Source organism: Sminthopsis crassicaudata, chromosome 2 (genome assembly GCF_048593235.1).
Source record: "Sminthopsis crassicaudata isolate SCR6 chromosome 2, ASM4859323v1, whole genome shotgun sequence".
NCBI lineage: Eukaryota > Metazoa > Chordata > Mammalia > Dasyuromorphia > Dasyuridae > Sminthopsis > Sminthopsis crassicaudata.
In genome coordinates, this window is record NC_133618.1 from 628,983,340 (window position 1) to 628,997,660 (window position 14,321).

Below are 14,321 nucleotides of genomic sequence, written 5' to 3' on the forward strand. Positions count from 1 at the left end.
AATATATGGAATAAAATAACATTTTAAAAAACCGAATAAGTTCAAATGGTAAGAAAGGCAAAAAATCCCCTGAGAATTCCTTTAAAAGAACTGGCCAAATGGAAAAAAAATGTACAGACATTCAGTGAAGAGAAGTTCTTAAAAAGAATCAACTAAATAGAAAAGGAGGGACAAATGTTTAACAAATAATTCTTTAACTAGAATTGTCAATGCTAATAATTCCACAAGACAGCAAGAAACAATAAAACAAAAGAGAAAGAAAAAAAAATTTGAAGGAAATGTAAATATCACTGGAAAAACAGCTGATCTGGAAAATGTACTGAAAAAGAATTTAATAAATATTGGACAACCTGAAAGCCATGATCAAAAGTAGAGCCTATACATTAACTTTCAAGAAATTATCAAAGAAAATTATCCTAATAGCCCAGAAACAGAGGGTAAAACAGATATAGAATCTACTTACCACATCTTGAGATTAAAATAAAAACTTCTATTACAAACAACTCCAGAACTCCCACATCAAGGAGAAAAATACTGTGAAGCTAGAGTCCAATTTAGAATCAAAGGCTTACAATGACATATTCTGGAGAGCAATGGAGTAGCCTACCTACAAGAACTGATTCTAATCTTTTAGGAGAAAAAAAATGGACATTTAATATAAGAGGCCTTTCAAAGCATTACTGATAAGACCAGACGAACAGAAAATGCACCTTTCAAATGTAAGACTTCTAAAGAAGCTTTAAAAAAAGAGAAAAATCAAAAGGCATTCAATAAGGTTATGCTTAACAATTTTACATGGGAAGATAAATATTTGTTAATATCTTTCTCATTATTAGGGGACTGAGTCAGGTGTAATTTACAATAACAGAGGGAACAGGTATGATTATGACAGGAAGATATTTCCGAAAAATAAAAAGGAAGAAAAAGAGAAGCACTGGAAAAGAGGATGAAGTGGGGTAAATTATTTCATATAAAGTTGTGAAAGAGCTTTTATAGTAGAGCGAAAGATGGGAGTGTGATGGCCAATATGAACCTTATTCTCACTGGAATTGGCTCAAAGTGAGTACAGAAGTAGGGAGGCAAAAGGACAAGAGAAGGGCTGATAGAATGGAAGGTAGACTGGGTAAGACAGTGGCCAGAAGCAAAACACTTTTAGAGAAGAAAAAGAATTAACAGAAAGGAAAAAGTAGGCTGGAAATAGTAAACTATTATATATATATATATATATATATATATATATATATATATAGTAACTGTGAATATTGACATGAACTCACCCCAAAAATGGAAGCAAATAGCAGAGTGGATTACATGATTTAGCCATAAATAGAAAGCACAGGTTAGTTTATAACAAACAAGAGAAAGAGAGCATTACTAGATGTGAAAAGGTTTGTGCACAAACAAAACCAATACAAGTCAAGATTACAAGAAAAACAGGGAGGGAAGGGGGAAATTTACAGTAAGTTTCTCTGATAAAGAAAACAGAACTGAATTAAATTCATAAGATTACTAATTGATAAAAATGATTAAATCAGTTTCTAGATAGAAAACAAGAGTCGTGTAATCATATGAAAAAATACTCTAAATCATTACTGATTAAAGAAATGAAAATTAATCAACTCTGAAGTACCATCTCATACCACCTCATTGAATGACAAAATGTTGAAAGGGATATGGAGAATATGGAACACTAATGTTCTCTTGGTGGTGGTATGAACAGATCCAACCATTCTAGAGATCAATTTCGAACTGTGTCAAAAGTGCAATGAAAATGTGCATACTCTCTTTGACCCAACAATATCATTATTATTAAGTCTGTATATCAAAGAGATTTTAAAAAGAAGAGGGTCTATGTGTACAAAAATATTATATCAGCTCTTTTTGTAGTTGGCAAAGAATAAGAAATTGAGGAGATGCCTATTAATTGGAAAATGATTGGAAAAGGCTGTGCTGCTATCTGATTATGAGGGAATGCCATCGTGCTATAAATGAATGCTTTCAGAAAAATTTGGCAAGACTTAGATGAAGTGATACAAAGTGAAGTGAGAAGAACCAAGGAGAACAGTATACACAGTAATAGAAATATTGTATGGTAATCAACTACAAATAAAGAATGATAATGTATACTACCCAACTCTGGAAAAAAGAAAAGACAAATCTGAATGCTGACTACAGCATACTTTAAGCTTTTGTTTTTCAGTTTTGTTTTATTTGTCTATACACAAAAAAGAGGTACAAAAACTTGTAAAAGGTTTTAGCAAATAATTAAACAACAAAAAAATCCTAGTGCAAAGCTCACTTCATCACTTAATATGCAACAGACTACTGGGCTTACTAATAATTAAGTGGGAAAAATAATTTTGTTAATACCCTCTATAGAATGCTTAGTTCCTAGGGGAAAATATGTATTTATAGATAATTTTAAATAATTATAAATAATTTAAAATAAATATGTTAGAACCTGGAAATGTCAGTTTCACATAAATTTTCAGCAATTAAGCATGATTAAACAATAGTAACTAGGATCTGAAGTTAAATTTTTTATAAGTGAGTTTTTTGCTGAAATGTAATTTGTTATAAGCCTTGCTCTACAATATTTAAGAAGTTAATTTTAACTAATCAATATTCATAGCAAGGACTGAAAGCTTTTCTTTTTCATTTTACAGCCTTTATTTACTAAGAGACACACTGGAACAAAATTTCCGTAAAAAAACAAAACAAAACTAAACAAAAAAAAAAAAAAAAAAAAAAACAAAAAAAAACAAAAAAAAAAAAAAAAAAAACACCACAGGGTATTTTGGTCTATCTAAACTCCTTCCTAAGTAGTTATAAACTATGAAATTACTTTCAGAAATTGGCATAATATAATAATAACACAATAATATAAACAACAAATTTGTCACATTTGTCTAAAGATATATAGTGACAGGGGCATTTTTGCTTTAAGATCCCTATACGGTTTTAAAGCCATTACTCTCCTCCTTGATGTTGTAGTAAACAAAGAAATGATCCTCATCCGCAGGTATATACTTGGCTGATCCCAGAGAATGCCTTTAATGTGGCAGATATTAAGAAAAAAAAATTATATGACTGGATGGAAAAAGGGGTTAAAACTTTTCAAATTTTGTTCACATTTTACATTTTAAAACTGAGCCACACACTGCTCCTTTTTAAGATGGTTTGCTCTCTTAACCCAAATCTCCAAAGAGCTATGTATCCTATTAGCTGATAGGTGGTAGATTGTTTTACTTTGAAAAACTCTCAAGTAGGCTGAGATAAAATTCAAGTAACTTGGGGCATATTCCCTATCTCAAGAGCCAGACTTTTGTTCAGTTCCATTTTGGAGCCTCTGAGGCAGTATGGTATAGACAATATTACTAGATAGATTTGAAACTATTGGAATATCTCAAGAGCCTCCCCTGCCCCTGCCCAAAATGATCATTAATGGTTCAATAAACTTGGTAGATGCTTAATGGATCATTCCAGAAATCTGTAATTGGTCTATACTAATTAATATTTTTAATCATTAACTTGAACAAAAGCAGCAATAAGCATACTTATCAAATCTGCAAATGACCCAAACTTTTAAGAGTTAAAGACATGAGAAGACCAGGATTCTAATACCTTGAAATAAGCTAGTATATGGAACCAAATTTCAGTTGAAATAAATATAAAATGTTCTAACAAATCATTGTCACAGTTTATTTAAAAAAAAAAAAAAAAAAGAGAGAGAAGCATGGTAGGGCATTACTCCATTTTAAAAATATCTGAGAATTTTTGTAAGCTATGAGCTGAATATAATCAACAATACGAAATTATAGCCAAGAAAGTAATGCAATCTTAAGAGATGCCATAGTGTCCTGAAGTAAGAGACTCATTCTTTTTGATGCCCTAGGCATCACATTTTAAGAATAGCATTAAACTGGAAGGAATCCAGAATGCCAAGAAATAAGGCAAAAGGTAGACTTCAAAGCTACAGAAATGTCAACCCCAACAAATCTGGGACTATGCCAAACTTTATCCAGACTGGTTGGGATGGAAGAATCAAAAGCAGAAGTCCCACTGGCTGAGACATTTGGACATCCATAGAGAGTTAGGTGGAGATATTTTTGAAAACAGATATGGATGATTATAATGAGGGTCATTATTTCAGTCTCCCAGTAAGATGGAAGACTACTAAGTTATACCATCTGCCCTGACACAATACCTTCCAAACCCTTAGGCCTAGGGAAACCATCTAAACTAATTTTGTCTGAGCTAAATTGTCCTTTGAGGTCTTTTATCTTAATAAAGAATACAAGGGTTCAGTAAAGGTAAACACTCAATATATGGTTTTCCTTCCTCACTCTGAGGTCTATCTTACAGGTTGCTCTACCAAACAAAACATCAAGGCATTCAGCAGATCAAGGTGTTTTTTTTAAAACTGTGAAGTGGGGGGCTCCTATGTGAGATAATTATGGATCATCAATATAATGATTTAGGAGAAAAAATAAATAAGAAATGGAATTTCTATTATATGAGAAAAAAAGGGGGGAATATGAATTTGAAATTATAACCCCAAAGTTACCCTACTGCATACCTATGCAATAGATCTCTAGGTCCCTCCCCCAAAAAATATCAAAGAAAGAGGAAAATGATTATATGTACAAAATAAGTATAATAGATTTTTTTTGGGTAGGAGCAAAGAACAGGCTACTAAGTGAATACCTAACAATTGTGCAATAGCTGAATAAAAAATATGAATGTAATGATTATTATTATGCCATTAAAAATGAAGGGGAGGTTTTAAAGAAACCTGGGAAGACTCATATGAACTGATGAGAGCACAGTAAGCAGAATTAGGAGAATAACTTAAACTATAACAACACCACTATAAAGAAAAAGTTAAAAGACAAGAATTTTGATCAACTCAATGACCAACCAAAATTCCAGAGGGCTGATGATGAAGCATGCTACCCACCTCTTCACAAAGAGGTGATGAACTCAGGGTGCAGAATGAGACATATTATTTTTTGGAGGTGGTCAATGTGGGAATTACCCTAGGCAAGTCACTTAACCACTCTCAGCCTCAGTATCCTCATCTGTAAAATAGGGATAATAATAGCACCTACCTCACATGGCCTTTTGAGGATCAAATGATAGTACAAATTTTATTTTTTAAAATAAAGCTTAAAGCACCATAAGTGCTAGCTATTCTATCATTATTATTACTGACCACACAATTATTTACAAGGACTTTTTCCCCAATGGGGGCAAGGAGAGGTTTAAAAAAAAAAAAAGCTTGATAAATGAAAGTCTAAATTTAAAGGGAAAAAAAGGGGGGGAAGGGAGGGAAGACATGGAAACAGGAACCATAAATTACAAACACATAAGCTTTAGCTATCACTTTAAAATATATTACAAGAATCTTAATAAAAATATTAAATTAAATTAAAATAAAAATTTAATAAAATAATCAAGAGTATAAATCTTTTAAACAAAGGTATGTAGAGCCATTAATATACCACTTGGGCTCAGTTCTACATTTACTAATTTAAACTTTTTTGGCAACCAACAGTAAATGATAGTAAGAGCTCATTTCGATTATACATTTTCTCACTCCACTATTTATACCAATATTTAAAAGCCTCTGATCTTTCCTAAACGAAGGGAAAAAAAAATTTCCTAAAATAAAAATTTGTCCAATTTGAAATGAAACAAAGAAATATGTAGGAAATTTCTACTACTACTTAATCAATTATACCAATCATAAAAATACTCCAAAACAAATCTAAGTGATTATTCTTTCAAAGTAAGTTTTATAACAAATATAATGTGACTAAAGAGTAGGGCTATATTTTAATACATAGCAGCTACAAACTCATTTCATATATTGAGTAAATTTAGCAATTATCATATTGGGAAAAAATGAGGTAATATTTAAAAAGCATCCTGCAAATCTGAAAGTCCCATGTAAATACTAGTAATAATTCATCATATTTGTAACATATCAATGTTAACATTTCAAAATATTCTGAAAGTCTATGACTTTGACAGATCATTATGTGTAACAAGCAAAGAACACAGCATATTTTAACAAAAGCCTAAGAATTATTTGTATTACATACCTCAGAAATATTATAAGAAAATTTTATTTAATGAGATATTAATTTAAATGCAATATTAAGGGGTGGAGTAAGAAAAGCCCCCCTAGTACCTAGACTCTCTCCACTTATTTCTTTTTTATAAGAATAATGGGGGCAAAGTTCAATTTCATGAACAATCAAACAATTTCTCTAAACAGAGATGTCAATTTGCCAAATTTAAATAAAGTTTTAAGGAAGACCCACCGTAATGTTTTCCAAATCAAGGTGTTTGTTGTGTACAGTTTCACAAAGTCGCCGGATTTTTTCTTTAATTTTGTTCATATCCTTTTCATTCAATAACTTTGATGATGAAGCATCTTGTTCCAGCTCTAGAAGTCGAATCATAAGATCTAGACTAGCTCTATCAAGATCCATGTTCAAACGATCTCTACTTAGTATATACATAAGAGCTGCTGTACAAAGGGACAGATTCTTTGAAAACAAAAACAAAAAAAGAAAGTAAAAGAAAAAATGTTTTAAATAGTATGTCACATTTTGGGTAAATGAGCCCAAAGTTCTAATTTTATGAGATCAATATTCTTTAAATATGACAAAGATTAAACTGATTTACATATAACAATGATTAATTTTACTTAATAAGTAACCAGAATTTTTATTGCAATGATGTTGAAGTTCCTAGCATACCATATATATTGAATGGATTTGGATTGCACTGAAATATGATCAGTTATATATATAAAATAAGGTAAAGAACATATTACAAGTCATTGATCTTATAAAAACCCAGCCCAATCTGATAAACATGTTTTATGGTTTCAGAAGATCTTTATTGTAATTGACCCATTTACACTATGCATTAATGACCAGATTCTTTATTTGAAACATTATCTCTTCCCAACCACCATTCTTAATTTCAAGTATCATATATTGACAAGATGTCAGAGAAAGCAGCATTCTAACAAGAAGTTCTTAAAGTCATTCTACTCAAATCACTATATTTCATAGCAATCAACTTTTAAAGGGCTTAACTAGCTTAGTATTTTTAATTTGTTGTTGCTAGGGAGGAGTACAAAAAGTAAAGATACATGTGACAGTTAAATGAGCTTAAAAGAATGTGTAATAGGAGAAAACATAATTAGGTTTCACAAATTCCTAAACAATTTCTTGTCTTCAAATTGCTCAGGATGCTCATATTCCAAAAAAATTCAATAAATACCTGAATTGGGTACATGACTCTGTTCAGGTGTTTTGAGAAATCTAAGACAGGCTACATCCTCAAGAATCTTACAATTTAGCTGGGACAATGCAAAAACATACATGTAAACATGTAAATGTGTATGCTCATATTTTTTACACTGACATTTTTTAGGTATAAGATAGGTACATACATACCCACACACACAAAATACCTAAAAAATGTGTGTGTATATACCCACACACCAAGTCATATAATCTGAGTCAAAGGCAGTACTTTTTGTAATGGCAAAAAACTGGAAATAAAACACTGGCTCATTAATTAGGGAAGTTCTAACCAAGGTATGCCACATGAACATAATGGCTGTAGCTCATATTTTTGGTAGGAAACAATCAAAAGAAAAACATGGGAAAATTCAAATCAACTCAACAATTACACTAAAGCTTTAACAGTTTGCATACAACTAAAACTTTTTTTGGTTAAGACTTAGATCTATGATTTTATTAATATAGGGAACTCTGTTCAGGTCAAGAAATGCATTCAGCTTAAGTGCCTTGCCCTTTTTGATTCTAAGGCTGGACTCCTCTATCCTGCATGGCACATTTCATCTCACAAGAAAAAAAATTCAATTTAAAATAATTGAGAATGTGAAAATATTAAATATTAAGTTATTTACTGGCGTGAGTACTTCCTAAATATTTGACATTAGGAGATTCACTACTTGCTTTTTTGTTTCTGGTTTTTTTTTTTGTTGTTTTTTGCTGAGGCAATTGGGGTTAAGTAACTTGCCTAGGAAGTGTTAATGTGCCTGAGAACTAGATTTGAACTCAGGTCATCCTGATTTCAGACCGCAGGCAGGAATAGATAATAGATAACCAGGAAAATTCCATTATTGCTTACATGTACATCTTTGCCTAAGTCTAATCTAATCATTTCCTATTTGCATTTAGCAATTCCTTGTGCCACATTTAGTCACTAGGACTATTTTTCAGACCACCTTCTCTCTCTTTTCTACTAGCACCTAACTGCATTATAAAAGTTATTTCTCAACATCTTACCAATCATGAAAAATAATAGTACGGGGCTTTCAGTTTTAAACATTAAATATTAAATACAGAATAGTAAAACAAAAAGAAAAATGGAAAACATTTTAACAACTCAAATAATTTTTTTAAAAACACTGATTAAATGAAATTAGAAATACCAAACTCAATATTTTCAATATCAGATAATTACAATAAATATAATTCCAAGAAATAAATGTTTCCACGAGAAGCTACCAGAGGAGAGAGAAAATTTGGAACTGAAAATTTAAAAAATTTGTTAAAAACAAACAATACCGTAGAAAATCATCATACCTGATGGTGCTGTGAATCATCCAGTGTTTTAAAAACCATGGCTACCATCCCATGTGCTCTCAGGTGCATTCGGAAACCGGGCATGGCGCATTTAGTGGCCAAGCTAATAACACTGTAAGAAAATGATCTATGTGTAGCCAACAGTATTAACTTCTGATTTAATGAATATTAAAAAAAAAAAAAAAAAAAAAAAAACGTTCTGAATGCACAAAATGTAAGTTTCTATTGAATATATGTACTGGGTGGTTATGTGTATGGGTGAAGCTATATATAGTTGCAGTGAATAATACATGTTAAAAAACGAAGGAAAACGTAGTCTAATGCCTACATTTCAGTGAGACTGGGGGCTTCAGTGATGTATCAAAGGCCACAGAAGATGACTTTTTAAAAATTGGCAAAGCAGGACTTGACTTGAGGCTTCTCATTACAAACCCAGCAATATTTTTTCACTGTAGAACACTGTGTTTATGTGAATGAACACCAAATATATTTTGGATGCTCCAATCTCATTCCCAAGAGGTCCTTTCCAAGACTAATTCTATGATCTGATCTTAAGTGCTTTTCAAGTGCTATTTTTCTGAATTTCTTTCTTGAACTACGTTAAAACTTACCAGAGTATTACAGTAAAATTGGTCTATTTATTCCCTATTGTTCAAATCAGGATATGTCCCTCTCTATCCCCATTAAGTTAGAAGTTACTTATGGGCAGAGTTGGTATCTGGACACCATTACTATTTACTGAACTGAACTCCTAAAAGTAGAATTATAAAAAAGAAGAGATTACTTCCCCTGAATTTTACTGTCTAATGAATCTTAACAAAATATTCTCCTGGCTTGACATGCATTGACCACACTGGGTCATGAAGCAACTAAAATCAAGCAATAATTTTACCTGCTATAAACCAAATTAAAGAATTAACACTATGCTCATATAAAGCTGGCTGTCTGAAGTCTTTTTATATCTTGCATCTTAGTATCTATATATTAAGACTTTCTTATGATTATACTAGTTAAAGGACCTTTTCTCAAGAGTAAATAACTCATCTAGATCTTCCTAATTACAAATGTAATATCTGTGCTATATACACACTGCATTACTAGTAACTGGCATCATTTCTTCAGGCAAAGTGGGGAGAGAATTTCTTTAAATCTGTATTTCAACTAAATTGAGGGTAAAAGTTTTTTTGTTTCTGTACAGATTGAAAACTGTAGGCAAAATCATGCTAACCCAGAAGTCAATCATGTCAAAAGATCTGCTATTTGTCTGATAGGAAGGTATGAAAAATGGGCTAGGGAATGATCCTTGACTATTATCTCCCTTCCCTTTATTATTTTCTGTTTAATTCCAGTCCATAATGTGCCTATCAAAAGAAGCTGCTTTTAATAAGAGAGAAGGAACAAAAGCATTAAGGCAGCAAAAGTGCTTATTACATGTACACTAACTTACATGGCTACGTTAAATATAAAAATACGTTAAATTAAAAATATATTTGTATCCAGGTGTAAGAACACAACTAACAAAAATGTTTGATGAATTAAGATGACTGCAATTTACTTTGGCTGTTTTCTAAACTTATGAATTGGTAGACATTTAGTACAAATAAGGGTAAAGTTTAGCAGAAGGAGTACTTTACTAATGTCAATGCAAGTAAGATTCCACTGATTTGCCTAACTGAGTAGGCAACTACAGAACTACTGAACTACAGAAACAAAGATTCTCAGTAGTAGATCTAATTAATTATAGTATTAGATAGGGCTTTCCTAGAGTCCAATCCTGGCCTTAAATCAATCATACCAAAGTTTTTCCACTGGCAAACTCCTGATTGCCCAAAAGTCAAAATAGACCCTTAAATATGCTGGCTTCCTTTCCACATCAGTTCCAGAACCTAATGGGAGGTTCATTCTGTGTTTGTTTCCAAGTGGATCCTTTCAGAAACTGTGCATTGGTAGAGTAGAAATGTGAAGTTACAAAAAAAGCAATGGGTTGACTGCCTTTTAGTCTCTATCATTGTGAGTTAGAGGTAAAACTGCTGAGGCAAGTGAATATAAAATATAGAATCTCCTGAGCCATCCAATCTTAAAACAAGAAGAGCCTGACCAACAATTCCCTTTATGTCTGCTTCAATAGCTCCAGTGAGAGGGAACTATCTCCAAGGAATAGTACTGTTTTCACTTTGAGACTGTTCTAATCACAAGAATCTACTTATAACAAGCCTAAATTGGGCTCTGTATGTTTTTAATTCCCAGTAAAGAAAAAGTCAACTATCCTATTAACCCCTCCCCCCACAAAGTGCTGGAATAATTAATGAAATGTCTTAAATATATGGGTTTTAAATTTCAAAATGTGGAATCATTGATTTTACAGCTAAAGAAACTGAGGCTCAGGTTAAATTATTTGTTCATATCTAATTAGTGTAAGAAACAAGACTTAGAAGAGTTATCTCTTGACCAATCAATTTAACTTGAAGGCAACTTGCTACCATATCAAGGCATACTTTGAACTATTTGGTCAAAAGTATGTAGCTGTAAAACTAAAAATTCTCTCTATTATTCCCTATTCTGTACTATTCTTTTAAAGTACTTTGAAGGAAAAAAGAAAAAGGTTTCTCTAGAATACTTGTCACCCTGGATATATATATATAATGGGATGAACAAACTAATAATATGAAAATAAAAATCTTACCTAAGGCAACGTGTGTTTAGAGGCTGTGTGCTCTTTAAGCCACTTAACAAATACTCAATATCATCAGTGAACTCCTGATTTTCACCAAATTCCACTACATCGTTGAAGTGCTTCACATGCTGAACAACAGTGTATAACTGGAAGAAAATGTTGGTTTCTTTTTCAATTAAAACAAATTTAACAATACACAACGTTGGATCTAAAAACTTTGTTGCATAACATATTACTTGGAGAATTTTTATAAATTGATTTACAAAATACTTCAAAAGCAGAAAAAAACATTTTATAAAATACTGAAGGATGACAGACAAGTTACATGTTTCATGATTGCTTCTATTCAGGGTACCAAATCAGTATTTCTGATAAAAATAAGGCCAATGAATATCTATATTCAAAAAATTCCTCATCTAAAATAAAATCATACACATCTGCTTACTTCTTTGTCTTCTTTCCTACATTTCAATGCAGTTACTATTTCTTGGTAGGGTTGAGTAGGTATCGTCACAGTTTTTATTACTTTGGGTGGTGGTGCAGGAGCCTTAAAAACTCCATCATCTCTCTGAATTGCCTCCTTTGAAGAAAGCCTCACCTATTAATAAAAAGGTATTAAATTAGCTGTTCTAAGCATGAACATACATATAGAGTAACACCACACTTATCCGGAATTTATTTATCCGGCAATCTCACCCATCTGGAACACAGCAGAGAAACAGGAAGCAAAAAAAGGCCTCTGAGCAGCTAAAACAGATGTTATAAAGTCCATGCACTACATAAAGCTCATGCACTTTACTAATGAATGGCCCTTAAACTCAGAACCTATATAATCTTATATTATACAACATTTTAATAACTTCAGTTATTTGGTTTAAGCCCATAACAGATTAGAAGTAGCAAATTAGAAGGGATAAAGAGCTGCCATAGAAAAGACATATTAACTGTATCAAGAAGTGAAAGCTGAAAGGAGGGGAAAAGATAAAACCTATCTAAAAACAAAAAACAAACAAATGACAACAATAACAACAACAAAAAACCCACACCTTAGGCAGAAATGGCAACTATGAAGAATAATGCATATTGTAAGAGTTCTGAATAGCTTGAATCTTGCTATAAATGTTGAAACATTAATTTGCAGATAGAGAACACATGATTTAATGAATTATTCTTTCTGTACAAAATAATTATCAACACAGTCCTTTGCAAACAGAAACTTTCAATCTTAATGGCTTGAAATTAAGCAACTATTACTGATAGAGAAAGCATAATTTACCATACGGAACAATGTATTACCAAAAATATTAAAACAAAATTCCAATAAGTAAAAAAATGCTTCTCAATTTAAATTACTTAATTCTTAATGCTGTAACAGAATAATATATCATATCTGAAAGTTTGTTTTCAATACCACTCATGGTACTGCAAATGAAAAACTGTCCAATTTGTAGAGACATTCAGTATCTCCAGGATACCGTAATCCAAAATTCCTACAATGTCTGAGAAATGCAGTAGAATCAACAATGGCGGTTGCTATATGTAAATATGTACAATAAATTCAAAGAGTGGTTAATTCATTAGAAACTTCATACTATAAATGTCATTAAAAAGATGGCACTAAATAAAGCTAAAAGTACTCATTAATTCTTAAGATTCTTTTCAGACTTGAATTGTACTATAGCTTTCCAAATTTCTTTTAAAATTTGATTTCTATTGAAAACTATCTTTACATGTATTTGAAAAAATAAAATACTACTGAAAAAAAAATTTGCTTTCTATTCTTTTATTTTTCAAACAACATGATATGATGAGGCCACTATGCCACTATTTAAGATGAATACAAAGGTTAAGAAATGCAGGCTACTTACTGCGACACTCTGAGTTTTCAATACTGGCGGGGCTGGGAGCTCTTCTGATTCTGGATGGTTCCAATGTCTAGCATTATAGACAGCTTTTGTAGGTGACTAAAAATGAAGCAAGGAAAAAGCATCTTATTTCTGTGTTACTTGTAAAGTGACTTTTAATGATTCAACAATAAAAGTATTACAAGCTTAGAATTTAGTTAAGGGAAATAAAACCTAAAATATGTGTTAAAAAGGTAAAAAGTTGGTTTAGATTAAGAGTGAGTACTTTTTAAAAGTATGATTAGTCTGGACTGTAGGTATTGTATAAGAAAAATGACAGAATTAGGATTGCATATGGGACAAGTTAGCTTTGGAGGAGAATCTAAAGACAGACAAACCAATTTAGTGGGTATTGTAATAATTCAGCAAGTAGAATCAGCACTGTACTATAATTTAGAAGATGTAGTTCTGCAAACAACAGTTTTAATTTGCTCATTACATGAACAGAAAATAAATTACAAATATAGGTAATAAGGTTCTGATGACAGCACTGGGGAAAAAAAAAGATGAGATCACTATTAATTGAATAAACAGGAACACAATAGGCCTCTTAGGGCCCCTTTAACCTTGAGTTAAAAATCCAACCTGTAATGAAGCCTGTACCTCAGGGGAAAAAAAAAATGCCCCCTCTATCAAGTAGCCAATCTTTCATCTTCTTGTAGAATTGTGAATCCTATCTTGTCTTAAGAGAGATCCTTCCAATTTTAGATAATTCCAATTATTAGGAATTAAAGTTCCTCCCCCAACACACATATATATTAGGAACTTTTCTACTTTTCACAATCTGTCCTTTTAGATCAAATATTTAGTTTAAATCATTAATCTCTCTTGAATTATAAGAACCTGTGGTATACTTTAAAATAGCAAATACTAAAATACATACACATTCACTCACTTAAAAATCAGGATATTTTGATGATTTTCTTTAATAATGTCAAAAAGTCATAAAAGTCCTCTCTCCACAATTTTTCATTATTTCATTGAAAGGAAATTAATAGGGGCAGCTAGGTGGCGCAGTGGATAGAACACCAGCCTTGAATTCAGGAGGACCCGAGTTCAAATCTGGTCTCAGACACTTAATACTTCCTAGCTGTGAGACTCTGG

At 31.7% G+C, this 14,321-nt stretch overlaps 1 protein-coding gene across 3 annotated transcripts in view; it reads right to left on the reverse strand.

Moving 5' to 3' along the window:
• The window catches only part of WAPL (WAPL cohesin release factor), an 85,058-nt gene that overhangs the window by 13,476 nt on the left and 57,261 nt on the right, over positions 1-14,321 (reverse strand). For all 3 annotated transcript variants that reach the window (XM_074296392.1, XM_074296390.1, XM_074296393.1), the window contains exons 6-10: positions 13,182-13,277; positions 11,759-11,911; positions 11,323-11,459; positions 8,640-8,751; positions 6,330-6,557 (exon numbers count right to left, since the gene is read on the reverse strand). In XM_074296392.1, the coding sequence (XP_074152493.1) occupies positions 6,330-6,557; positions 8,640-8,751; positions 11,323-11,459; positions 11,759-11,911; positions 13,182-13,277 (726 nt within the window). The remainder of the gene's footprint in view (positions 1-6,329; positions 6,558-8,639; positions 8,752-11,322; positions 11,460-11,758; positions 11,912-13,181; positions 13,278-14,321) is intronic.